General features: G+C 41.8%; 1 protein-coding gene across 1 annotated transcript in view; it reads right to left on the bottom strand.

Moving 5' to 3' along the window:
• The window catches only part of SLC22A3 (solute carrier family 22 member 3), a 363,281-nt gene that overhangs the window by 206,998 nt on the left and 128,356 nt on the right, over window positions 1-27,927 (bottom strand). The window contains exon 2 of the mRNA XM_063443336.1: window positions 20,578-20,681. Within this exon, the coding sequence (XP_063299406.1) occupies window positions 20,578-20,681 (104 nt within the window). The remainder of the gene's footprint in view (window positions 1-20,577; window positions 20,682-27,927) is intronic.

The raw sequence follows: 27,927 nt of genomic DNA, 5'->3' as shown, positions 1-27,927 counted from the left end.
TTTGGACAAATATATTTTAATGCTTCATTCTTGAATTCCAGTACCCTGGAAGGGTGGTGAGCCTGAACTACCTGTGTTTGTGAGTGTTCTACCTCCTACTCACTGGGGTGTCTTTTTCTTTTATTATATTACGCTTTGTATTTTTTTGTGATTATTTTGTAGATATTCATATATCCCTTATTGGATTATTTCCAGAGTTTTCCAGGTTGTATCAATATTTTATGTGTTTTGTTTTTCACACATTCTTTATTTTGTATTTGTGGGTGTTTCTTTTGAGGTACACTTGAGATATTGCATTCACGTATAGTTTTATACAATTTTTATTCACTTACTATTTTGATATCACCTGATGTACTACCTGCAGCATTTATCTTCTACATACTGCAGGGCTGCATTTTCTGTATGTCGCCCATCAATTTGTATAAATGATATGTATCCCAGAAAACACAGTAGATATGGTATCCCTACCTATCACAATAAACAAAAGCCCAATCCCCTACAATGCTGTTCCTATCCCCCCACAGAAGAATCAATCCCCCAAAATATTGCCCCTAACCCCCACACTAAATCCTCCATTCCCATAATGATGCCTCTATTACCCCACACTAAACCTCCATGCCACATAATACTGCCTCTATCCCCCAACACTAAAGCCTTGAACAGCCATAATACTGACCCTATCCCCCCACACTAATGCCTTAATGCCCCATACAACTGCCCCTATCCTCCCCCTCCCCCCCGCCACACTAAAACCTTGCTCACCCAAAACAATCAAAGGAACACTCCAGGCATCATAACAACTTCATTTAAATGAACAGTATAACCCAAAATGTGCCGTAAGCGCCAATCTTAACTCTCCCCAGATGGCATTTGACTACTGAAATTTCGGTTTCAGAAAGCGCAGAGCGACACAGTGAAGGGGCACCTGCCAGCTGACACTCTTACTCTATCAGTGACTCTCCATTCATAAAACTGGTTTGGAAAGTTTTATGAATAGGGAGTCACTGATAATTATTATTTATAAAGTGCCAACAAATTCCGCAGCGCTGTACAATGGGTGGACTAACAGACACATTGGACACACAGGAACAGGGAGGATTGAGGGCCCTGCTCAATGAGTTTACATGCTAGAGGGAGTGGGGTATAGTGACACAAAAGGTAAGGGTAGGGTATCAAAGTAGGTTGATGACAGTTGCAGGAGAGGAATCAGGGTGCGGCGAGGGAAAGCTGGTGACAGTTTAATTGATATGCTTTCCTGAAGAAGTACGTTTTCAAAGATTTTTTGAAGGAGTGGAGACTGAAAGCATCAGCTGACTGCTCTCAGCCAGTGAGCGGCGCACCTACCCACTTTTCAGATGCTGCCTGGGGGGAGTAGAAATCGGTGCTAGAGGCAACTTTTACCATTTGAGAATGGTTTAATGCCTTTGGGTAGAGTGCACCTTTGGGCCTGCTGTCCCCATAATAACTTAATTTAGCTGAAGCTGTTATGGTGCCTAAACTATCCCTTTAAAATGTGCTCAGACAAAAATAAAAATATTTGTTTATTTATATATCAAAGTCACAGCGAGCATGGGGCCCATGTCTGCCTTTAGCTGTACCTCTTGTAGTCAGGGCATTTCATATCTGGACTGCACTTATGGGAAGGATCAGTCTGATAAGTAAATGGTATAAGTTCTCAAGTGACCAAAACAAGTTTGAGATCTGAGTGTGGATCTACTGAATGGCAAGCTATTGAGGTTTCTCAACCTTCTCTTTATAAATAGGCCTACAAACTGCATGCTCTGTTGTGACGATACAGACTAATATCGTCCGTGGGTACTTCCATTAACTTGCACAGCTGATCACTATACCAAGTGCTATGACGTGGGCTTGGAGTCCCTTTATCCACCAGCATTCACATTAAAGCAGATCTTGGATAGTTAAAGCAAGGAAAGAGACAACCAGCTTCTATATTGGTACAAACAGCAACAACCTTTATTTTGAAACAGCAACTGCCAGGCAGATATCTCAGCATGGAGGGAGGTTCTGCATCTTGTGCAATGTGACACATTAAAGTCTATTTTTGTCACATTTGTCTATAGGCACAGTGTAAAAAATAAACAATGAATGACTTCTGAGTTACATTATGTTTTATGCTGTCATGCAGTGCAGGGCTTATATGTCCAGTGAGGCATAGACTGTCATGCAGTAAATGTACCAGAAGGGGTTAAATCACTGCTGGTATTAAAAGATACCTGGGAGTCCTGTCTCTCAGCTGTGGTTAGAATTAGTGACCCCAGCCTGACCTATGCTCTACAAGCAGAGTATTTCAGGAGGTATAAATAAAGGCACTGCCAGTTATTAGTGTATAGCAGCCATATTTCAGGAAGGAAGTACACACCCCAACAGGAAACACGTGTAATAGAGAATAAACCATAGAGTTAGTTGCATGTAAACCAAACATAACATCCATAACATCTCCCTCTTTTAGTATTAATACATCAACATTGTGAAACACTGTCCTTGTAATAACATTCTAGAGGTTAAGTCTCTTAGGTGGTTGTGAATGTCTGCCACTGCGAGTGAAGACTGGTCCAGGTTGTGCAAATAGTCTTTTAGCCCTTTCTGAGGTTACTGGACTCTTCCCACCACTTACTGGCATGCTTTGAACTTGACTGCTGTCAGGTCCTGCTTGCTCAGGGCTGTCATTAGTACTAGTCTGTCATATCACTTCTGTACACTCTTCACTGCCGACATGTGAGTGTGTGCTTGGAATAGCAGATGTCTCTGGCTTGTTAACTGGATATTGAGAATCGGGCTTCTCGGCCACTCGCAGATCCACACAATTGCGTCGGTAGAGAGTTCCTTCGATATCCACAAGGTAAGAGCGTGGTGCAGCCTTTTGCAGACAGGTTCCCATTCTCCAGCGACCTGTTCGATCTCCAGGAAGCGGTTTCATACTGATTTGTTCACCTATATTAAGTTCAGGTAAATCCCTAGCAGATGAGTCACATCTAGCCTTGAACATTTGCCTCTGTTGTAACTTTTCTGGTATACCTTACATCACAGAGGGTTCAAGTAGTTTATTGGCTACTGGTAAGGAGGTCTTTAATCTCCTTGACATCAGTCTTTGTGCCGGACTACAATCCATACCCTCTGTTGGAGTGTTTCTCCAATGTAAGATGGCTTTCCATCACCTTTTGCTTTTTTGCATAAATTCTTTACTATTTTCACAGCAGATTCAGCTTTGCCATTAGCTTGTGGATGACGTGGTGAAGAAGTCACGTGCTCAAACTCCCATTCAGTAGCAAATTTCCTGAACTGTAAGCTTGCAAACTGAGGACCATTATCAGAATTTACTTTAGTTGGTTGTCCATGACGTGCAAATTGTGCCTTGCATCGCTTAATTGTCGTTTCAGTGGACAAGTCAGGAAGCAGTTCAATTTCCCAGAAGTCTGAGTAATGATCGACTAAGAGCAGGTACTCTTTTCCAGCATAGTTGAATAAGTCCATGCTGACCGTCTGCCAAGGGTGTGTAGGTATCTCACGTGACATCATGGTTTCTTTTTGTTGCGAGTGTGCATATTCATTGCAAGTGGGACAATTGCTGACAAAGTCTTTGATTTCACCTTGCATGTTAGGCCAGTAAAGATTATCACAAGCTTGTCTGTAGCAAGCCTCACCTCCAATGTGGCTTGAGTGTATGCACGTTAACATCTCTGCCCTTAGTGACTTCGGCACTATGACCCTTGGACCTTTGTACAAGATACCATTTTGTATGCTGATCTCATCTCTGAAGGACCAATATTCGTTCACAATTGCAGGTGCTCCATCCTTTCATCTGGCCACCCCATCAGAACTATAGACTTCAGTGCTTGCAAAGTTACATCACTTTCTGTGTGCTGTATGAGCTGATGTAGCCACTGATCTGTGACATTAAGATAGTCTGCTTGATTGACTTCTGCAAAGAAATTCTGTTCCTGCTGCAACAAACAAACTGCAAGATGCTCATGCTCACCTCCAGGTACCACATGTTCTGTTGTAGCTCTGCTTAGGGTGTCTCTGATGTACATTTCAAGTCCTGGCTTGTACACAACATTGAGATTGTGATTCTGCAATGTAAGCATCATGCTCTGCAAACGCTTTGGAGCACATAAAAGTGGTTTATTGAATATGGCTATTAGCGATTTGTCATCAGTTTTAGCTATGATTGCATCCCAGCCATAGAGATAATGATGGAAACGCTGACAGGCAAAAACAATGCTTAAACATTCCTTTTAAATTTGAGCATATTTTTTCAAATGCAACTGGCTGACCTTCTTGCAATAGACAACATCCTAGGCCATTTTTGCTTGAGTCACTTTGTATTGTAACAGGCTTTTTTACATCATAATATTTTAGCACTGGGGCAGCTGTGATCAAGCGTTTTATTTCCTCCACTGCCTGGCCATGCTTGGGAATCCAAACTGCATCTTTCACTAGAAGCCTTCTCAATGGCTCACACACCTCAGACAAATGTGGCATGAATTTTGCTAGGTATGTTTAGTGTATTAGCATGTTATATATTCACAAATGGCTCTCAGACATTGTAGTAAAATAGAACTTCTCTTTACTTCAGTACACACACATAATGACATAACACCAAAGAGACTAAACACAACAGAACAAGTGCATAACTTCACTATGCTGCCATCTACTGGAAGGTGGACTGCATAAACCTCAATACATAACACTCCTCCCCCCTAGACCTCAAAGTCTTTGAGATAACTGGGAGGTTTAATATTTCGTCTTGGGCGCCCCAAAACCGTGTTTGGAACTACTTCACCTGGACCTTCAGTTGTGCCCATCCCTTCTTCCTGTGCTCTGTCAGATGGACCACACAGAACTGGTTCTTCAATAACAACTCCTGGAGAACTGAGACCTGTATCATCCAGTGGTTCCACATCATTTGGTATCACAGAAAACCCAGTATGACTGGGACTGGCAGCAGGCACAATCTCATCACTCCGTTCCCGAATCTGATCGACATGCCTTCGTAATATTCTACCATCAGGAATTCGTACTTTGTATGACAAAGGTCCTGTGGCCATAAGTACTTTTGCAGGTATCCATTTAGGCCCAGAAACATAGTTCCTGACATAGACATCACTGTCAGGTGCAAATACTCTGACAGTAGAAGCATTATAGTTCTTATTGAATTGCAATTCTTGCTTCTCTTGTAACTCAGTTGTCAAATCAGGATGTAAACGATCCAAACAAGTTTTAAGACGCCGGTTCATAAGGAGCTCTGCTGGACTACTACCGGTGCTTGAGCAAGGTGTCACATGTTGTTGCAGAAGGAAATTTGCAAGTCTACGATTCCAATCTCCTTCAATATTTCTCTTTAATGAGTCTTTGGTAGTCTGAACCATACGCTCAGCTTGACCATTTGATGATGGGTGAAATGGTGCAATAGTAACATGTCGAATAAGATTACTTGCCATGAATATTTTGAATTCTGATGAGGTAAATTGTGTTCCATTATCAGACACAATTGTATCTGGCAACCCATGTGTAGCAAACAACCTCCTTAGAATCTTTATGACTTTGACTGAGGTAGCAGATGTAACTGGAACAACTTCTAACCATTTTGAAAAGGAGTCAACAACTAAAAAAAACATCTGTCCGTGAAAAGGGCCAGCAAAATCTATATGTAAACGGGACCAAGGTGACCTAGTCACTTCCTAAGGATGTACTGAGGCTTTAGGTGGAGCATGACGAGTAGATTGGCATGGTACACAGTTCTTCACCCACTTTTCAATAACTTCATCCATTTTAGGCCACCAAACATAACTTCTGGCTAAAGCTTTCATGCGAACTATTCCAGGATGTCCTTCATGAAGAGCATGCAATACTCGAGCTTGTCCTGCATTTGGAATTACCACTCTGTTTCCCCATAATAGGCACCCTTTATAGGCAGATAGTTCATGTTGGCGCACTACAAATGGTTTGAACTTGTCTTCCACTTTTGATTTTGGCCACCCCCTTCAAACCCAGTTGAGCACACGGGACAGCAAAGGATCCTTGGCAGACATACAAGCAATGTCACTTGCATGTAACGGAGGGTTTGGAATGGATTCCAACATGAGGACCTCAGACATAGGAGGAACAAGGAAGTCAGGAGAAGGCAAAGGTAATCGGCTTAATCCATCAGCATGTGTGATATCCTTGCCAGGACGATACTTGAACTCACAATCATAGGACCACCTGAGCATGCGTGGTGAAATTATTTGAGGAGTGGGAGTATTGCTGGTGAACAGACCCAGTAAAGGTTTATGATCTGTTATAATAGTAAACCTCCGCCCATACAAATAGTCATGAAACTTTTTTACACCGGACACAATAGCTAAAGCCTCCTTGTCAATTTGGGCGTAATTCCTCTCTGTAGTAGATAAAGTCCGTGAATAAAATGCAATAGGAGCCTCAACCCCATTTCTCAAAGTGTGGCTCAATACAGCCCCTATGCCATACGGAGAAGCATCGCAGGTGAGGTTGAGCGGTTTCTCCAAATCATAGTGTACAAGCAAACTGTCAGAAGACAACAGTTTTTTAGCAGCGCTGAAAGCGGTAGTGTGAACGTCAGTCCACTTCCATGGAGCATCTTTATCTAGTAGACGATGCAGAGGTTCAGCAACAGTGGCTTTATCAGGCAGAAAAGAATGGTAAAAATTAAGCAACCCTAGGAAAGCTTGCAGTTCTTGTTTGTTTGTTGGAACCGGAGCTCTATGGATAGCTTCAACCTTAGAATCAGTTGGATGAATGCCCTGTGCGTCAACTCGGTAACCAAGGAAATCCACGCTGCTTACACCAAAAACACACTTTTCCTTTTTAAGTTTTAGACTAGCATCAAGAAAACGTTGTAAAACAAGTTGTAGCTGTGCAGCCAATGACTGTATAGAATCTGCTCCAATAAGAACGTCATCAAAATAAGGCACTACACCTGGAAGTCCAGATAAGAGGTCCTCCATTAAATTCTGGAATATGCCAGGAGCAATGGAAACTCCAAACTGCAAACGTCTTGCTCGGAAAGCTCCTTTGTCTGTTATTATCGTTTGTGCATCAGCAGCCTCATCATCCACAGGTAACTGCTGGTAGGCTTGAGCCATATCCAACTTGGCAAATACTTTTCCTTTTGCCAAAGTAGTAAGAATTTGATTAACAGCTGGAATTTGATAGGGATGCTCTTGCAACACTTTATTTATTGTACATTTGTAGTCAGCACAGATTCTGACATCCCCATTTGGTTTCATGACCGGAACTATGGGTGTACACCACTTTGGGTGTGTTATGGGTTCAAGTATGCCTTGTTCCACAAGACGTGTAATCTCAGCATCTATTTTTGGTCTGAGAGCTAATGCAATTTTGCGAGGCTTCATACGAATTGGGGGTACTTTTGAATCTAATACAAAATAAACAGGAGGGCCTTTAAACATGCCAAGACCTTCTTCAAAGACTGCACTAAATTTATCAATCACATTCTGTAGAATATCTGTGGATACATTATTAACTCCAGTAAATGAAATTCCTAAGGGTTCAAACCACTCTCTACCTAGCAAACTTGCTCTTTGTCCCTTAGTAATTATTAAACGTAAATGTCCTCTGAATTTACCATATTTTACTGGTATAAAACAAACCCCTTTAACATCTACAGCCTGTTTGTTGTAGTCCACGAGATGAATATCACAAGGTACTATTGAAGGAGAATTATGAGGCCATAACAATGTAAATGTCTCTTCTGAAATCAAAGAATATGCGCACCCAGAATCTACTTCCATTTTGCACGGAACATCTTGAAGCACAATTTCAGTGTAAATCTTCAGTCCTGATAGTGAATTTTCCACTTTATTCATATAGTCATTTGAGTAAACACCTGCAGTCATTTCACTATCTGAAACGGTTTGTGGAGTATTAAAAGAGTGCGCTGTGGTTTGTATTTTATTCACATTCTTATATTTGGTCTGAATTCCACTGGCTTGACTTTGGCAAACTGTCTGTATGTGACCTGTACGTTTACATGTGTGGCAAACTGCATTTCGAAAACGACATGTATTACGCCTGTGTTTTCCACCGCAACTATAACAAGTTCCTTTAAATGGAGCTGTGACATCAGTGTGTGGTGAACAGTGTTTTGATTTAACATCAGTCTTCTTCACTAGATTTACTTCAGGTGAGTTATCTTTGCTGGAGGAGGATTGTATCTCTTTTGAATGGACATATGCAGCCTCATTTGCGAGCGCTTCCTCTTGTGCAATAATAAAAGTTAAATTCTGTCTTGCAAGCAGTCTCCTCTGCAGTGCTTCATCTTGCACCCCACACACAAGCCTGTCCCTTAACAAGGATTCTAAGCTGGTACCAAAATTGCAATTTTCAGACAGCCTGCGCAGTTCTGCAATGTATGCTGCAATGCTTTCACCTGGTTTCTGATTTCTTCTATTGAAATGGAAACGCCTCACTGTTTCAGATGGGGTGGGTGCTAAATGATGTTTTAACAGTGCCAGTATTTCTTCAAATGAGTAGTCTTGTGGTTTAGCAGGAGATATCAGTGAGCGTACAATATCAAATGTTTTGGATCCAATAACACTCAGTAACACAGCTCTCTTCTGAATAGCATCCACCACCTTATTAGCTTCCAGGAAAAACACTAACCTGTCAGCATATGAGTCCCATGAGGCTGGATTAGCCAGATCAAATTCCTCCATGTGTCCCAGAGAAGCCATGCTGGAAATATTTGTAGATAAAAGAATTCCAAAATAAAAGTTTTACTTCCTCACTCAGGCTGATTTCATTTCCTTTATATATATTCTGCAGTGTCCATTTATTATAATCCCATCCTCGTCGCCAGTTTAGTGTATTAGCATGTTATATATTCACAAATGGCTCTCAGACATTGTAGTAAAATAGAACTTCTCTTTACTTCAGTACACACACATAATGACATAACACCAAAGAGACTAAACACAACAGAACAAGTGCATAACTTCACTATGCTGCCATCTACTGGAAGGTGGACTGCATAAACCTCAATACATAACAGTATGTGACAAAGCCAATAAAACGCTGCACTGCTTTGGTGTCACCAGGATGTGGCATGTCCACAATGGCTCTAATATTATCTGGGTCAGCTTTCAAGCCTTGTTGAGACAGGATATGTCCATGGAAGCGGACTTCTTGTACCTTGAATTGTAATTTCTTTACGCTGAGTCTCAGCATTACCTGCCTCCAGCGATCCAATAATGCTACTAGCTTCTCATCTTGGTCATGCTCAGCTTCCTCATCTGTATAACCACAGCCAATTATAAGAATGTCATCTGCTATTGGTTCAGTACCGTGGAGCCCACTTAACAGTTCATATTGCTTTCGCTGATATACTTCTGGGGTTACGGAGACTCCAAAAGGCAGCTTGAGCCATCTGTTTCAGCCCCAGGGAGTCCAGAAAGTGGCCATGTAGCTACTCTTTTCATCCAGTTTGCACTGTAGAAAGGCATCTCTTGCATCAACAAGTGTAAAAACCAGTGCTTTAGGCAGTTTGTGCAAAATATCCTCAAGTGTTGGCATTATGTAGTGTGACCTTCTCAGTGCCATGTTAAGAAACTTCAGATCAATGCAAATTCTAATCTTTTCAGGCTTTCTAATAACTACCATGTTGCTTATCCAGTCAGTTGGCTCTGATACTGATGTAAGATGTCCGTCAGCTTTATACTTATCCAGTTGTGCTTTTACTTGTGGCTTAATGGCTATAGGCACATTGCGTGGGGCACATTGTACTGGTGGAATGGTAGGATCCAGTTCAAAATGAACCACTCCTGTTACAGATACTACTGGGCCAGTAAACACATCATTATAGACATTGAGGATTTGCAGTTTTGTCAGTGGCCTAGTCAAGGGCTTTGCAAGCTGATTAACAACATTGTGCAGCTCCGCAGGAATTGTGAATTGCATCAGTTCCAGGCGCTCACATGTTTAACCAGACAATAGCGGTTTCTGATTGGCTTCAACAATATCAAATTCAAGTTTGTGTATATTTTCACATATGCTGCACTCTGTTTGGAAAAGTCCCAATGATTCCATTAGTGCCCCTGAATATAGCTTCAGCTTGGTGCTGCTGGGCTGAAGTGGTGCCCTAGGTGCCAGTTTCATCTTGTCTTTCAAACTCATGACATGACATTTTGCACCAGAATCCAGCTGGCAGGGTTGGCATATATTATTCAGTCTGAAATTTACAAACCATTTTTTGCCCTTAGACTTTACAGCACCAATGCATTCCTATGGGTAAATCACATCATTGCTAAGCAGGTGTGCTTCCTCAGAATCAGAATTGTGTTCAATTGTGTTTCTTCTTGACAGACATACTGAGGCAAAATGATTTAGCCTCCCACATGATCTACAGGTTTTCCCATATGCAGGACACTGTTCTTTCTCTCTCACATGTATCCTGCCACAGTACTTGCATGATATAGTCTTGCTCACAGGTGAGGTGCTTTGGTGCTGATGCTTGTGCTGATGGTTCTTCAAGCTTGGCTGTTGCTTAAAGGCTGCATGGATGCTGTCAGTCTGTTTATCCTGCTCCATAGCTCTCAAATGTTTGTCAGTAACTTCTGCAGTGCGACATATCTCAATTGCTGCATGTAGGTTTAAATCATGTTCCTTCAATAGACGGCGGCGGGTACTCTCAGTATTAATACCTATAACTATTTTGTCACAAATAAGTTCATCTCTCAAGGAGCCATACTCACAGCTTGCAGCTTTTTCTCTTCGCCTTGTGACAAAGTTGTCTATTGATTCACCTTCTTCTTGATTGCAGCTGCCAAATATATATCTTTCATATATTATTTTTTTTGCAGCTCTGAAGAAAGCTTCTAATGTATCAAGGGTGGCTTTAGTGTCATTCATTTGCTCCACTGTGAGGTTCAAATTATACTTGTAAACATGGTAGCACTCACTGCCCATCACCCTCATCAGTGTGGCTACTTGCACTGCTGCAGGCTTCTCATTCAGCCCTGTAGCTAGGGAGTAATCCTCAAGCTCAGCTCTGAAGTTATCGCAGTTACTGCTGCAATCCCCACTCACCCTCATTGCCTCAGGTAGTGGAATGCTATTAGCAGCTGCCATGATGCTGGTTTTCTTGCTTCCAATGCTCAGCTTGCAGGACAGTAGTAGCTTTAATTGCTACAGGAGGCACAATCACTTCCAAAAAGTCTCTCACTGCAGACCAGGTTCAGATACTTCTGACACCATGTTTCAGGAGATATAAATAAAGACACTGCCAGGTATTAGTGTATAGCAGCCATGTTTCAGGAGATACAGGAAGGAAGTACACACCCCAACAGGAAACACGTGTAATAGTGAATAAACCATAGAGTTAGTTGCATGTAAACTAAACATAACATCCATAACACAGAGCTCAAATTGAGAGCTGCCATCAGGGATTTAAAGGGACACTGTAGGCACCCAGACCACTTCAGCTAATTGACGTGGTCTGGGTGCCTTGTCCCTATTGAACTTAGTGCTGCAATGTAAAACACTGCAGTTCCAGAGAATGGCAAGTTTAGATTGCAGCTTTACGTCTACCATCAGTGGCGGTCTACCAGGCAGCCACTGGGGGCACTTCTGGAATCCAAACGGACCTTTGGTCCATTACCTGACGCTGAACGTCGTCACGCTCTGCATGAAGACCTCCAGCGTCAGATTTTCCCCATAGGAAAGCATTGAATATTGCTTTCCTATAGGGTGGTCTAATGCGTGCATGCCCATTGCCACGCATACACATTTATTTATTTATTTATAAAATATTTTACCAGGAAAGATACATTGAGATTTCTCTCGTTTTCAAGTATGTCCTGGGTCCACAAAACATTGCATTGTTCCATTAGGGTACAATAAAATACAAATACAATACAAATACAAAATACAAAAACAATATTAATACACAATATATACAAAATTTACCATAGAACAGGTAGGAAGTATATAATCACCCATGACATGTGCATTCTGTTTTGTGGTAAGTAGAGAGGGATCTCTTAAAGGACTCTAGGCTTGGGGAAGATTTTAAAGTGTGCGGGAGGTTGTTCCACAATTGCGGTGCTCTGTAGGAGAAGGAGGATCGGGCCGCTTTCTTTTTGTATTGAGGTAGACTAAATAAAGTGCTGGTACTGGATCGGAGGTTATAGGACGTGGGAAAAGCTGAGGAGAGCATTTTGCTCGGGTAGGGTGGGAGTTTCCCAGCAAAGCTCTTAAACACAAGGCTGGAAAGATGAAGGGTGCGTCTGGATTCCAGTGACAGCCAGTTTAGTTCTTTTAGCATGTCACAATGGTGGGTACTGTAATTAAATTGTAGCACAAATCGGCAGAACGAGTTATACAATGTATTGAGTTTATTAATGTGGGATTGCGGTGCAGATGCATATACTACATCCCCATAATCAATGATTGGCATCAGCATTTGCTGTACAATCTTTTCCTTTACTGTAGGGCTTAGGCAGGATTTGTTTCTGTACAGGGCACCTAGTTTTTTATAAAGTTTAGATTCAAGTTTTTCTATGTGGAGGCCAAAAGATAGATTGGGGTCTAACAACATACCCAAGTATTTGAAAGAGTGGACTGCGGTCAGTGTGCCATTTGAATTCGTTTTGGTGGATAGGTGGGAATTGTATAATTTGTGTAATTTAGGTACTGTTCCAAAGATCATTGTGACAGTTTTGTCAGTGTTTAGGAAGAGTTTGGTCTTGGAGCACAGCCTCAAGCTGCGGTAGCTCGCATTTGCTCACATAGATCACTGTGTCGTCTGCATACATGTGTACATTTGAGGATTTGCAGACATTAGGGAGATCATTTATAAATAATGTAAATGGTAGGGGGGGCGAGAATGGAACCTTGGGGAACACCACACGTGACTGGGAGAGGGAGGGAGTCGCTGTCAGATATGGACACATATTGCGAGCGATCCGATACATACGATTGAAACCAGGTTAGAGAACAATCAACAATACCTGAGTTTTTGAGTTTGTGCAGTAGAATGTCGTGGTCTACTGTGTCAAAGGCCTTGGCAAAATCAAGGAAAATAGCTTTAGTTAGGTTTCCTTGTCCCATGCCAGTTTGGATGTCATTGCAAACTTTTAAGAGGGCAGTTGTAGTGGAGTGATTCTGGCGAAAGCCCGATTGATCAGAGGTCAGATAGTTTGATTGTTGGTAATACTCACATAGTTGCATATGGACACATTTTTCTAAGATTTTTGACAATACCGGGAGCAATGATATTGGGCGATAGTTAGAAACCAAAGTAGTGTCACCACTTTTATGGATAGGCACTACTCTCGCAGTCTTCCAACGTTTGGGTATGTATCCAGACACCAAGGATTCGTTAATTAGGGTTGCGATGGGTTTAGCAATTGCCGGCGCACTGAGCTTCAACAGCATTGCTGGGATTTGATCAGGTCCCGACTGGTTTTTCATTTTTAGATTATTTAGGTGTTTTTTAACGACACTAATGAGCAGGGCCGCCATCAGGGGGTGACAACCATGACGGTTGTCACGGGCCCGGCGGCCCTGGGGGGCCCGGACTGCTCTGGCAGTCCTGGGCCCCACTTTCCCTCCCTGCACACATAGATAGCGAATATCGCTATCTATGTGTGCAGCCGCGGGCCCCCGGCTCCCTGTTACCGCAGAGGGGGCCCAGGCAGCACACAGCTTCTTCTCTCTTGTAATAACTCTCGCGAGACCCGGTTGCCATGGCAACGCTCCGCGGGTCTTGCGAGAGTTATTGGAACAGAGGAGAGAAGAGAAGCTGTGTGCTGCCTGGGCCCCCTCTGCGGTAACAGGGAGCCGGGGGCCCCCCCCACCGGATCACCAGGGATCATGGAATCTCCCCCCTCCCTGGACAAAGGTAAGCAGGGAGGGGGGAGAAACCATTTAATTAAATAAAAAAAAAAAAATATGTAAAAAAAATTCCATGCACTTAGGGCCACCCGGAGGGCTTGTATCAGCAGGGGCCCGGTCGGGCGCTCTTTCCCTTTAACACCGCGACCGGGCCCCTTGCTTTCCGGCAGCCGGCTGGGAGGGAGTGAGGATGGGGGATCCTCACTCCCATCATCCTCAGGCACCACACTGGACCCCAGGGAATCCACCCTCCAGCAAAAGGTAGGAAACTGGAGGGTGGGTTTAAAAATGTACATTTTACATGTGTGTCAGTATGTCTGTGTGTCAGTATGTCTGTTTGTCTGTGTGTCAATATATCTGTGTGTGTGTCAGTATGTCTATTTGTCTGTGTGTCAATATATCTGTCTGTGTGTCTGTATATGTCTGTTTGTCTGTGTGTCAGTATGTCTGTTTGTCTGTGTGTCTGTGTGTCAATATATCTGTGTGTGTCAGTAGGTCTGTCTGTGTGTCAATATATTTGTGTGTGTGTCAGTATGTCTATGTGTGTGTGTCAGTATGTCTGTCAGTGCATGTGCATGCATGTGTCAGTCTCTGTATGTGTCTGTGTGTGTCAGTCTCTGTATGTGTCTGTGTGTGTCAGTATATGTGCCTGGATGTGTGTCAGTATTTCTCAGTGTATATGGGTGTCAGTGTGTCTGTCAGTGTGTGTGTGTGTGTGTGTTAGTATCTCGGTCAATGTATGTGCCTGTGTGTGGGTGTCAGTATTTCTGTCAGTGTATGTGTGTCAGTATGTTGATCAGTGTGTGTGTCAGTATGTCTGTATATGTGCCTGTGTGTCAGTATGTCTGTATATGAGCCTGTGTGTGTCTGTCAGTACGTCTACCAGTGTATGTGTGTGTGTGTGTCAATATATGTACCTGTGTGTCAGTATGTCTGTCAGTGTATGTGCCTGCTTATCTGTATGTAGTCAGTGTATGTATCTGTGTATCTGCTTGTGTGTCAGAGTATGTACCTGTGCATCCGAGCCGCAACTTTATATACAAATACACCCCTCCATTCAAACTTCAACACTGCATACAAGTACTTTCCTACATTCAAAAACAAACACTACACATAAATGCACACTTGCATTCAAACTCCAGTACCACATACAAACACATTAACACAAACATACTTCATACAAACACATGCTTACATACAAACACACAAAACAGTGCTAAATACAACCCTGCAAGCATGGGTAATTGGTAGAGCTCCAGCTGTCAAAGCATTGTTGGAGTTGCACGACAGATGGGGTTCTACCTTTAGTCCAATCTTGCAATTGGGTGTCCCAATAAAATTAATTCTATTTTAGTGCCGCCACTGCATTGGGATGGATGCCGTGATTGCATACCAGGGAGTGAGGGGCGACGGCGGCAGGGCCCAGGGGGCCCAAGCAAGCGCTTGCCCAGGGTACAGTCGTTATTAAAGACGGCCCTGCACACACACACTGCATACACTGACACAACACACACACTGCATACACTGACACAACACACACTCTGCATACACTAACACAACACACATTGCATACACTAACACAACACACATTGCATACACTAACACAACACACTCTGCATACACTGACACAACACACTCTGCATACACTGACACAAGACACACTCTGCAAACACTGACACAACACACACTCTGAAAACACTGACACAACACACACTGCATACACAAATACAACACACACTGCATACACTAACACACACACACTGCATACACTAATACAATACACACACTGCATACACTTATACAATACACACACTGCATTCACTAATACAACATGCACTCTGCATACACTACACACTAACACACTCACTGCATCCACTATACTGACACACACTCTGCATTCACTACACTAACACACACTCTGCATCCGCTACACACTAACACACTCTCTGCATTCACTACACATTAACACTCTGCATTCACTACACTAACACACACTCTGCATCCGCTACACATTAACACACACTCTGCATTCACTACAAATTTACACACACTACATTCATTACACTTACACACTCTGCATTCACTACACCCTAACACACACTCTGCATTTATTACACCCTAACACACACTCTGCATTTATTACACACTAACACACACTCTGCATTTATTACACACTAACACACGCTCTGCATTTATTACACCCTAACACACACTCTGCATTTATTACACACTACCGTAACACACACTCTGCATTCACTAAACTATGCACACACTCTGGATTCACTATACTGACACACACTCTGCATTCACTACACTAACATACACTCTGCATTAACTGTACACACAGCATCCACTACACAAACATCCTGTATTCACAGTACACACACTACATCCACCATAAATTGAAACACTCTGCATTCACTATACACAAACACTGCGTCTAATACACACACTACATCCACTACAGACACTGCATCCACTAAACACATTTCATATAGTACATACAAACACTACATCCACTACACAAACACACACTACATCACTGTACACACACTACATCCACTACTCAAACACACTCTATGTTCACTATACACACTGCATCCGCTACACAAACACACACTCTGCATTCACTGCACAAACAGTATCTAATACACACAAACACTACATCCATTACACACATTCTAATTTACTTCCACCATACACACCACATTCAGTCCTGCATCGTTGTCAGCGGACTAGGTAGGGCGTGGGCGGGCCCGGGAGGGAGGGGGGGGGGGGCAGACCTTGTGCTTTGTCAAAATTTCTGATGGCAGCCCTGCTAATGAGTACAGGTCTAAAAAGGAACTTGTCTAAATTGGGCCTAGGCAAATTTAGTGGTGCCTGATCCACATTTGTATGCGTGTCATTTATTAACTTGGCAATCAGGGCAGTAGAGCATCTGACAAAATAATTGTTAAAGGCATTTGCCACATCTAAGGGAAGTTGCAGGGTTTGGTCTTACGTCGGCAGGGGCAGTGGCTGACCCAACGCGGAGGGACATCGGCGCTTGAATCAGGTAAGTGGCTGAAGGGGTTTTAACCCCTCCAGCTTCGCGAGAGGGGGGGCGCGAGGAAGGGGGGGACCTATTAAACCTATGGTGCCAGGAAAACTGATTTGTTTTCCTGGCACTATAGGATCCCTTTAAATTGGGATTGAAATCCTCATGGTTACAATGCGGTGTAAGCAGGGTTGCTCACACCAGAAAATCCAGGTATCAATACCCGTGGGTCCCTTCTGTCAGCTGGGGTCATTTTGATTTGCCCCAAATTGACAGGTGAGCTGCATGCAGAGGAAAAAGTGAGATTGGCATGCAGCTCTTTCTTTTTTTTTTTTTTTCTCAATCTAATAAACCATTTTATTGTGAATCCATTTGCTTGTATTTTTTTTTATATTTAGTGCAGTTTTTTTTTCTCCCCTAATAAAAACGTGTTTACTCAAATCCACATCCTCTTGAAATGTCAGATACAAATTGCAACACACCATTGTTTTAAATAGTCTATAACACCTAATGATAATGTTTTTGTTTTGTTTTTCCTTTTCTTTGTTTTTCTCTTTTTCTTTGGTAATAAATATTTATTAAGAATTTTGTTCTTTTGTGTTTTACATATAACATATACAAAAAATTCATCATAGGTAACTCAGCAGTACGTATATTATACACATTCCATTAACAATAAATCTGATATTCTAGTTTATCCAATAGCAGTAATATTATATAAATTTTAAGAAGTAAGCAGAGATACAAAAATTAAAAAATAAAAACAAACAAAGTACACCCAACCCCATCAGAGCAGGAGAGGATAAATAGCCATATTGTGTCAGAATACTGTCTTAAAAAAAAAAAAAAAAAAAACAATTACGTCCAGAGCAGTACCTTAACTTGGATGTCACAAAAATACCCTTGCCCTAATACCTATATACCGTTAAATATATCTATATATAACCAAGGGATGATGTATTTATATTCTGTTGATTTTCAGTCAGCTCTAATAAACACATGATACCTGAGAACAAATTATCTTAACTTTAAGAGAGCTTTATTAATAGTTCAGAAAACAATTGTTCCTTCTTCTTGGAGGAATGACCTGTATTGTTTATTAGGCCTTTTTCCATTGATACCTGAAACCAAATTTGTTTAATTAGAAGAGTTTTTAGAAAAGGGATAGATAATCTCCAGTTCCTCGCAATTAAAATTTTTACGGCCATAAAACAATGGGTAGCAATTGAAACATCCTTTGATTTAAGGTTCCAATTCAAATGCAAAAGGGCAGCTGCCGGATTTTGATCTATAGATGTATAAGACAAAGTACTAAAAATGGAAAATGCCCAGGACCATAAAGGACGAACCATCGGGCAAGACCACCACATGTGTATATAGGACCCTATATGGGTTCCACATCTCCAACATGTGGGGTAATAGTTCTCATACATCTTAGCAATTCTTACTGGGGTGAAATACCATTTAAAAAGAAGTTTGAAATGGCATTCCACCAGATTCAAACAGTGGACATGTTTCGCCACATGAGTCAATGAAATACACCAGTCCGTTTCGGAAATAACCATTTGTAGCTCCTGTTCCCAAGTTTTAATAATCTTATAAGGAATGACATTCAAAGAATCCATCACCTTATTGGCAATTGAAGTAACCTTATTTAAAGATTTATAATTAAAAATATGTTCTATTTGGATTGAGAGTGGAGAGGAACTCTTTAGGACATTTTTATCGATGTAATTTTTTTATTCGAAGGTAAGTAAAAAATTCCCTCGGAGAGATATGTAAAGTGTCCACAATCTGTTGGAATGGTAATATGTTATCAGCTAGCATAATATCAGAAATTCTCATCTTATCCGTGTCTGCCTAATGGCTTAATGAAAGATCTTCAATATTTAACACTAGTAACCTAAGTCTGGACGATCTGAGGATACGTTGACCAAAACCCCAAAAATTTCCTCCCAAACCTCTATAGATTGTAACAAAATAGTGGAATTAATTTGAGAACTATTAACTTTGTTATTATACTCCGTCCACATAATGTATTGCAAGTTCGAGGTAAGGGTAGCAGCGGATTCTATAATAAACCAAGGTTCTTCGGTCATCAAGGGATCTTGTAATAAATGTATATGTCTAATCATATTGGCGTAATAATTATAGGTAATATTTGGGAAATTTAAACCACCTTTGGAGAGTTTTTTTGACAGAACTTTTCGACTAATCCTAGGGGTTTTGTTCTTCCAAATAAATTTGGGAAAACCAACTTGAATCATTGTAAGCCAAAAATTGGAGACTTTAAGTGGAATCATAGAAAAAAGATAAGACCACTTTGATAAAATATATGAATTAATAATATTTATTCGGCCCAACCATGAAATTTCCAGGTTTTTCCATATTTTTAGTTTAGAGTTTGTATGTTTCATTAAATGTAAGAAATGTTTCTCCATGGAATAATTAAACCTAGATAATTCAATTCTTTATTAGTCCAAATAAAATTAAAATTATGGGATAAAGTTTCTATAGTGTAGTTATCCATATTCATATATAACGCAGTAGATTTAGATATGTTTAACTTAAAATTAGAAACGCCTGAGTATTTAACTATTTCTTGCATTAAATGTTGTAATGAAAGTTCTGGGGAGGTAGGAGTAATAAGTGAATCATCCGCGTATAAAGAAATTTTTAGGTCTTTGTCTTTTATTGAAACACCCTTAATCATAGAATTATTTCTAATATGAATAGCAAGGGGTTCCAGCGACAAAATATACAATAAAGGGGATAAGGGCATAAAGGGCATGCAGCTCTTTCAATGAGGATTTAAATCCTGATGAACAGCAATGTAGTGTGTGCAATGTTAAATCTCAGCTCAAACCAGTCAACCCAGGTATTAAAGGGACACTATAGGCACCTACCTTACTTCAGCTCATTGAAGTGGTCTAGGTGCGCTGTACCTGTCAGTTTAACCATGCAAATGCTGTATTCCTAGCCTATAGTTTCCCTTTAATAGATAGCTGGTGCTCCCCTCTGTCAGTTGGGGCATTTTTAGAGGAATTCAGCACAGCATACAGCACTATGAAACTAAAATGGAAAAACAGAGGTGGGTCTACTTTTCCTTCACCTTCCTGAATGTTAATATGGTTTGTGTATTTTGATTTCTGAGTTAATTTTCCCCTCTAATGTATTGTTCCTGGATACATTAATTTTTAATTTTGGTATGACAGGGCCTTTTATCCAATTTTATAAAATTTGAAACCCCTGGTTGCATGCATTCTTGGAGGACATGGATCCACATTCTGTCTTGTTTCCTCAATACGTGTGTTGATTTATTTTCTCTCCATTTTCTCCCCCTTTTCTTGCTCATTTTTCTCACCTTTAAATCATTTCTCTCTCTCTTTCTTTTCCTTCCCAACTTCTCTTAACATCAATTCTTCATCCCCTGCCTGTATTGTAAAATATAGAACAATTGGGCTGCTGACCACTACCCTGTTGAATTTAATATCCATGTTATTTACCGTTTTATTCTATTCACTAAACAATGTTATTGCTCCCTTTCTACGCTTTTACCACATTGTTTATTTAGTTTCTATTTGCTTCACCAATAACAGTTGAATTGTAAAAATATTAGCTAAGTGTGAACAAAAAGTATAATTTACCTGTCTGCAGCATAACCCAAAGTGAGAGCTCCCATCAAAAATCCCAGGTTGAGAGAGGCTTGAGTTAGGTCAAGTTTCCAGGCATCAGAGCAGACAAGATTGTACTGTTAGGGAATAAAGAAACCATGAATTAATCTTAAAAAGTAAATGAGATGCTTTTGTTTTTGTTTTTTCTCTACAGTATGTAATAAAGTATTAAGTTTACAAGGGTGGATAAATATGGAATTGTGCCTGCCATCTATCACATAGCTTGAAGAGACACTCAAATGTCCAAATACAAAAAATAAAACCCATTATTTAGTAAATTTACCACCAATGAAAATATCCATGCATTTAATTATTGAGGTTTATCTATATACAGCTTGCAATCATTTGAATCATTTGCAAGCCCACCCCTTCTTCGCAACCCCAGACTTTCTTTGTCTGTCCAATCACAGACTTCCTAATACAGTTCAATGAGAAGTATATCCAAGGAAGGTGCTCTGGGCAATTACCTACCTGTTGAGTTTAGCTTACTGAGCTAAAAACTCAGGATGTAACTGGGCTTATTGTCTGATTGACAGCCAGGAGAGTGTAACAAGGTTAATTTAAAAATGTGCCAATTTCTATTGAAATGTACACTTTTTGTAAAATGAAAAATACAAAATTAAAATAAAACCACTCTTCACACATAAAGCACTTCAGGAAGCTAAAGTACTTTATTTATTTGGAGTGTTACTTTAAGTGAAAAATAACATTGGCAGTTTCAAATTAATTACAATTCATTCAATGAAAGTGATTAAAGGGACACTCCAGGCACTCAGACCACTTCTGCCCATTGGAGTGGTCTGGGTGCCAACTCCCACTACCCTTAATCCTGCAAGTGTAATTATTGCAGTTTTTTTTATAAACTGCAATAATAACCACACACAATGCAACCCTTACACAGAAAGACAATGCATCCCTTGCATACATACATAGAAACACACACTGCTTCTCTTACACACACACAGAAACACAATGCACCCCTTACACACACTCAATGCACCCCTTACACACACTCAATGCACCCCTTACAGACACACACACTGCATCCTTTACATACACAGAAACACACATTGCATCCCTTACACATACAAACACAGATTCACACAATGCACCCCTTACACACAACCAGAAAAACACAATACATCCCTTACACACAAACACACACTGCTTTCTATATCTTACACAAAAACACACTCCATCCACTACACACATACACACTGCATCACCTACACTAACTGGTATCCCTATACACTACATTCCATAAGCACACACGTTAGACCCTCTACAATAACACATAACACACCCCCTACACACTCAACTCCCTGTGAGCAAACATGGTGGAACATGTAGGTGGACTTATGGGTGGGCCTTATGGGCATACTTACCGTCAGGCCCTGGGGCCCAGACCTTGAGCTGTGTAAGGGGCCCCAAAATATGGAGCTGCTTCCCGTTTCCCCCAGATCCCCCAGTAATATACTTTTGTAAGGATATAAAAGATCAGGATAATATCTTTATGTAATACAGCATACCAGTATATGAAACTGGTTGCTGAAAGCAATAGTAGCAATATCGCAAAAACACTAAAAAGTGAGAGAACAACTGGAAATATCAATAAAACCAGTATATTTATTAAAATATAAAAAATGGAGATAAAAATAAAAGCATAGTACAATGGAGATGAAAATAGCAAGAAAACCTTAAGTCCAGACCGTGATGGCAGGGACGTATTAGCCGCGAGGCAAACAAGGCATTTGCATTGGGCGGCATTTTCCAGGGGGCGGCAAAAAAGCGTCCCCCAAATGCCCAGGGCAAATGCCTTGTTAGCCTTGCGGCTAACCGACATGCCGGTCGGGCTGCTGGGCGGGCGGGCAGCTGGCGAGGGAGCACTTCCCCTGAGCTCTCTGCTCAGCTCCCTCGCGCGCCGCCTGCAGAGTGAGGTTGGCAGCCGGAATATGACGTCATATTCCGGTTCCACCTCTCAGCCTCACTCTGCGGGCGGCACGCGAGGGAGCTGAGCAGAGAGCTCAGGGGAAGTGCTCCCTCGTCAGCCGCCCGCCCGCCAGTGCCGCCCAGCAGCCACTGGACCACCAGGGAATGGAAGAACCCCCCCCCCCAGCATTCCCAAAGGTAAGGAGGCTGGGGAGGGGGGTAAAAAAAAGAGAGAAGTGAGTATTAATGTGAGTGAGTGTGTGTGACTGTGTGTGTGTGCGACTGTGTGTGTGTGTCTGATAGTGTGTGTGTCTGTTAGTGTGTGTCTGACTGTGTGTGTCTGTTAGTGTGTGTGTGTGTGTGTGTGTGTCTGACTGTGTGTGTCTGTTAGTGTGTATATGTGTGTCTGACTGTGTGTGTCTGTTAGTGTGTGTGTGTCTGACTGTGTGTGTCTGTTAGTGTGTGTGTGTGTGTGTCTGACTGTGTGTGTCTGTTAGTGTGTGTGTGTGTGTGTGTGTGTGTGTGTGTGTGTGTCTGACTGTGTGTGTCTGTTAGTGTGTGTATGTGTCTGACTGTGTGTGTCTGTTAGTGTGTGTGTGTGTCTGACTGGGTGTGTGTCTGTTAGTGTGTGTGTGTGTGTGTGTCTGACTGTGTGTGTGTCTGTTAGTGTGTGTGTGTGTCTGACTGTGTGTCCGACTGTGTGTGTCTATTAGTGTGTGTCTGTTAGTGTGTGTCTGACTGTGTGTGTCTGTTAGTGTGTGTGTGTCTGTCATTGAATGTGTGTGTATATAGAAGGCGGGGCAGGGGGGAAGGGTTGAGTGGGGGTGGGGCACGTGTCTGAGTTTTGTCCTGCCTAGGGCAGCACAAAACCAAGATACACCACTGCGTGATGGATGAGGATGATGTTAGTAAGTCTGTCTTCTGTTTCCTGACAGCCGGTGAGGATGGCATGTGTGTCACAGTGCGTTCCACCTCAGACCTCACATCGAGGGGAAGCCCTGGTCTCACGGGATGGTGATTTTAGCGGGTCTGGAATCAGAAGTGAATACGAGTGCTTGCGACCAAATCCTGACTGGCAGTAGCTGTGCTTGATTTGATCTTTGGATCCAAAGATACAACTTACTAACATCATCCTCATCCATCACGGTCTTGACTTAAGGTTTCTCGCTATTTTCATTCGTTCGTGTCATCCGTTAAGTCGTCATGTCCTATGTCAGCTACTTGCTCACTAAATCACCATAAAACCTGTACTTGACTCATGAGACATTACTATACACAAATATGAGTGTTTTAGAGCAGTAAACTGTATTAAACTGATAATATCATCGGTGAAATGGCAGTTTATGTGTGAAAAACGCAAAAAAACTAATACAAATGCTAATTTTGGCCATGGTTTGTGACTAAGTGGCTACTAAAAAAGACTGTACATACCCCATTTTGAATACTGTGGGTTGTCTACTTTTACAAATGGTAATTTTCATTCCTGGGCTGCTATTCGGTCTCAAAGGCAACATAGGCCCAGCAAACCAATCTGGCAAATTTCAATGTGCAAACATGGAAAAGGAGGAAGCCCTACGTTTGACCCCTGTAAGTTTGCAAAAACCCATAAAACATGTAGATTTGGGGCACTGTTGTACTCAGGAGATGTTGCTGAACACATATTGGGGTGTTCTTTGTCAGTAACACATAACAGGAACTGAGAATACATGCCTAAAGTTCAATGTGAGAGGAAAATAACACAAAAAAATGACTACCTAAAAGTTTGACAAATACTGGTGGTAGAATTAGTGCATGGAAAGTGTTAAAATACCACCATTTGAAATACCCAAGGGCAGTGATGGCAAACCTTTTTGAGCCCGAGTGCCCAAACCGCAATACATGCCATCTTTTTTTTTATCAAATTGCCAACACGGCAATTAAACCTGAATACTGAGATTTAAGTTTAGAAAAAAACAGTTGTCCGAGCTAATTAACATCTTCTGTTTTAAAAGAACACAGCAGAGTCCAATGATACAAATTTTAAATAATGATATAAATAGATAAAATTAAGCTTATATTTATTAGTATCTCCAACAAATGCAATACATACACACAGACTGCTGAACACATTCACACACGATATGCTTAATTAGTGATGTACCGAACTGTCCGCCGGCGAACAGTTCCCGGCGAAATTAGCGTGTTCGCGTTCGCCACGGCGGGCGGACACATGCGCAGTTCGATCCGCCCCCTATTCGTCATCATTGGTCAAACTTTGACCCTGTGCCTCTCAGTCAGCAGACACATTCCAGCCAATCAGCAGCACTCCCTCCCTTCCACACCCTCCAACCTCCCTTCCAGCATCCATTTTCGATTCATTCGGAAGATGCATGCTTAGTGAGAGGAGTTTAGCTGCTGCTGATTAGATAGGGAAATTGATAGCTAGGCTAGGGTATTCAGTGTCCACTACAATCCTGAAGGACTCATCTGATCTCTGCTGTAAGGACAGCACCCCAAAAAGCCCTTTTTAGGGCTATAACATCAGGCTGCTTTTTTTTTTTTTCCTGTGTAATGTAATTGCAGGTGCCTGCCTGCCAGCTTCTGTGTGAGGTTCACATTGGATACTGTGCCTACTTGCCCAGTGCCACCACTCATATCTGTTTTAACAATAGGTTAAGCTTTACATTTAAAATAAATATTTTTTTTCACTGTAATAGAAGAGCAGTTGCCTGCCTGCCAGCTTCTGTGTGAGGTTCACATTGGATACTGTGCCTACTTTCCCAGTGCCACCACTCATATCTGTTTTAACAATTGGTTAAGCTTTACATTTAAAATAAATAATTTGTTTTCACTGTAATAGAAGAGCAGTTGCCTGCCTGCCAGCTTCTGTGTCAGGTTGGATGCCTTGCCCATTTGCACAGTCAGTGCCACCACTCATATCTGTTTTAACAATTGGTTAAGCTTTAGATTTTAAATAAATAATTTTTTTCACTGTAATAGAAGAGCAGTTGCCTGCCTGCCAGCTTCTGTGTGAGGTTCACATTGGATACTGTGCCCACTTGCCCAGTGCCACCACTCATATCTGTTTTAACAATTGGTTAAGCTTTAGATTTAAAATAAATACATTTTTTTCACTGTAATAGAAGATCAGTTAGTTGTCTGCAAGCATCTGGGTGTCAGGCCTACTTCAGCGTGTGCTCTGCAGACCTGTGCCAGCGTGCTTTGACAGTTGCCAATCCTATCTGGTGTCTCTTTAGCGTGCTTTTACAAAGAAAAAAGGTTTCCAGTGTAAGCTAATAGCAGACAGTCAGTGTCCTTCAAGCGGCTCTGTCAGGCCTTCCTTCAGCGTGTGCCCTGCACAACCCTGCCAACGTACTTTGACAGTTGCCACTCATATCTGGTGTCTCTATAGCGTGCTTTTACAACCAAAATTTTGTTTCCACTGTAATAGAAGAGCAGTTGCCTGCCTGCCAGCTTCTGTGTGAGGTTCACATTGGATACTGTGCCTACTTGCCCAGTGCCACCACTCATATCTGTTTTAACAATTGGTTAAGCTTTACATTTAAAATAAATATTTTTTTTTCACTGTAATAGAAGAGCAGTTAGTTGTCTGCAAGCGTCTGGGTGTCAGGCCTACTTCAGCGTGTGCTCTGCAGACCTGTGCCAGTGTGCTTTGACAGTTGCCAATCATATCTGGTGTCTCTTTAGCGTGCTTTTACAAAGAAAAAAGGTTTCCAGTGTAAGCTAATAGCAGACAGTCAGTGTCCTTCAAGCAGCTCTGTCAGGCCTTCCTTCAGCGTGTGCCCTGCACAACCCTGCCAGCGTACTTTGACAGTTGCCACTCATATCTGGTGTCTCTATAGCGTGCTTTTACAACCAAAATTTTGTTTCCACTGTAATAGAAGAGCAGTTGCCTGCCTGCCAGCTTCTGTGTGAGGTTCACATTGGATACTGTGCCTACTTGCCCAGTGCCACCACTCATATCGGTTTTAACAATTGGTTAAGCTTTACATTTAAAATAAATATTTTTTTTTCACTGTAATAGAAGAGCAGTTAGTTGTCTGCAAGCGTCTGGGTGTCAGGCCTACTTCAGCGTGTGCTCTGCAGACCTGTGCCAGCGTGCTTTGACAGTTGCCAATCATATCTGGTGTCTCTTTAGCGTGCTTTTACAAAGAAAAAAGGTTTCCAGTGTAAGCTAATAGCAGCCAGTCAGTGTCCTTCAAGCGGCTCTGTCAGGCCTTCCTTCAGCGTGTGCCCTGCACAACCCTGCCAGCGTACTTTGACAGTTGCCACTCATATCTGGTGTCTCTATAGCGTGCTTTTACAACCAAAATTTTGTTTCCACTGTAATAGAAGAGCAGTTGCCTGCCTGCCAGCTTCTGTGTGAGGTTCACATTGGATACTGTGCCTACTTGCCCAGTGCCACCACTCATATCTGTTTTAACAATTGGTTAAGCTTTACATTTAAAATAAATATTTTTTTTTCACTGTAATAGAAGAGCAGTTAGTTGTCTGCAAGCGTCTGGGTGTCAGGCCTACTTCAGCGTGTGCTCTGCAGACCTGTGCCAGCGTGCTTTGACAGTTGCCAATCATATCTGGTGTCTCTTTAGCGTGCTTTTACAAAGAAAAAAGGTTTCCAGTGTAAGCTAATAGCAGCCAGTCAGTGTCCTTCAAGCGGCTCTGTCAGGCCTTCCTTCAGCGTGTGCCCTGCACAACCCTGCCAGCGTACTTTGACAGTTGCCACTCATATCTGGTGTCTCTATAGCGTGCTTTTACAACCAAAATTTTGTTTCCACTGTAATAGAAGAGCAGTTGCCTGCCTGCCAGCTTCTGTGTGAGGTTCACATTGGATACTGTGCCTACTTGCCCAGTGCCACCACTCATATCTGTTTTAACAATTGGTTAAGCTTTACATTTAAAATAAATAATTTGTTTTCACTGTAATAGAAGAGCAGTTGCCTGCCTGCCAGCTTCTGTGTCAGGTTGGATGCCTTGCCCATTTGCACAGTCAGTGCCACCACTCATATCTGTTTTAACAATAGCTTAAGCTTTAGATTTTAAAGAACTCATTTTTTTTCACTGTAATAGAAGAGCAGTTAGTTGTCTGCAAGCGTCTGGGTGTCAGGCCTACTTCAGCGTGTGCTCTGTAGACCTGTTCCAGCGTGCTTTGACAGTTGCCAATCATATTTGGTGTCTCTATAGCGTGCTTTTAAAACCAAAATTTGTTTTTCACTGTTATAGATTGAATAGCAGTTACTTGTCTTCAAGCGGGTGTCTCAGGCCTACAGTGTGTGCTCTGCAGAACTGTTACAGTTCACATTGCCAATCATATCTGGTCTCACAGTAGCTTGCACGCATAGTACCACTAATCCCCCAAAAAATGACAGGCAGAGGCAGGCCACCCCGCAGGGGCCG

This window comes from Pelobates fuscus, chromosome 2 (assembly GCF_036172605.1).
Source record: "Pelobates fuscus isolate aPelFus1 chromosome 2, aPelFus1.pri, whole genome shotgun sequence".
NCBI lineage: Eukaryota > Metazoa > Chordata > Amphibia > Anura > Pelobatidae > Pelobates > Pelobates fuscus.
This window is presented reverse-complemented; position numbering and strand designations above follow the sequence as displayed.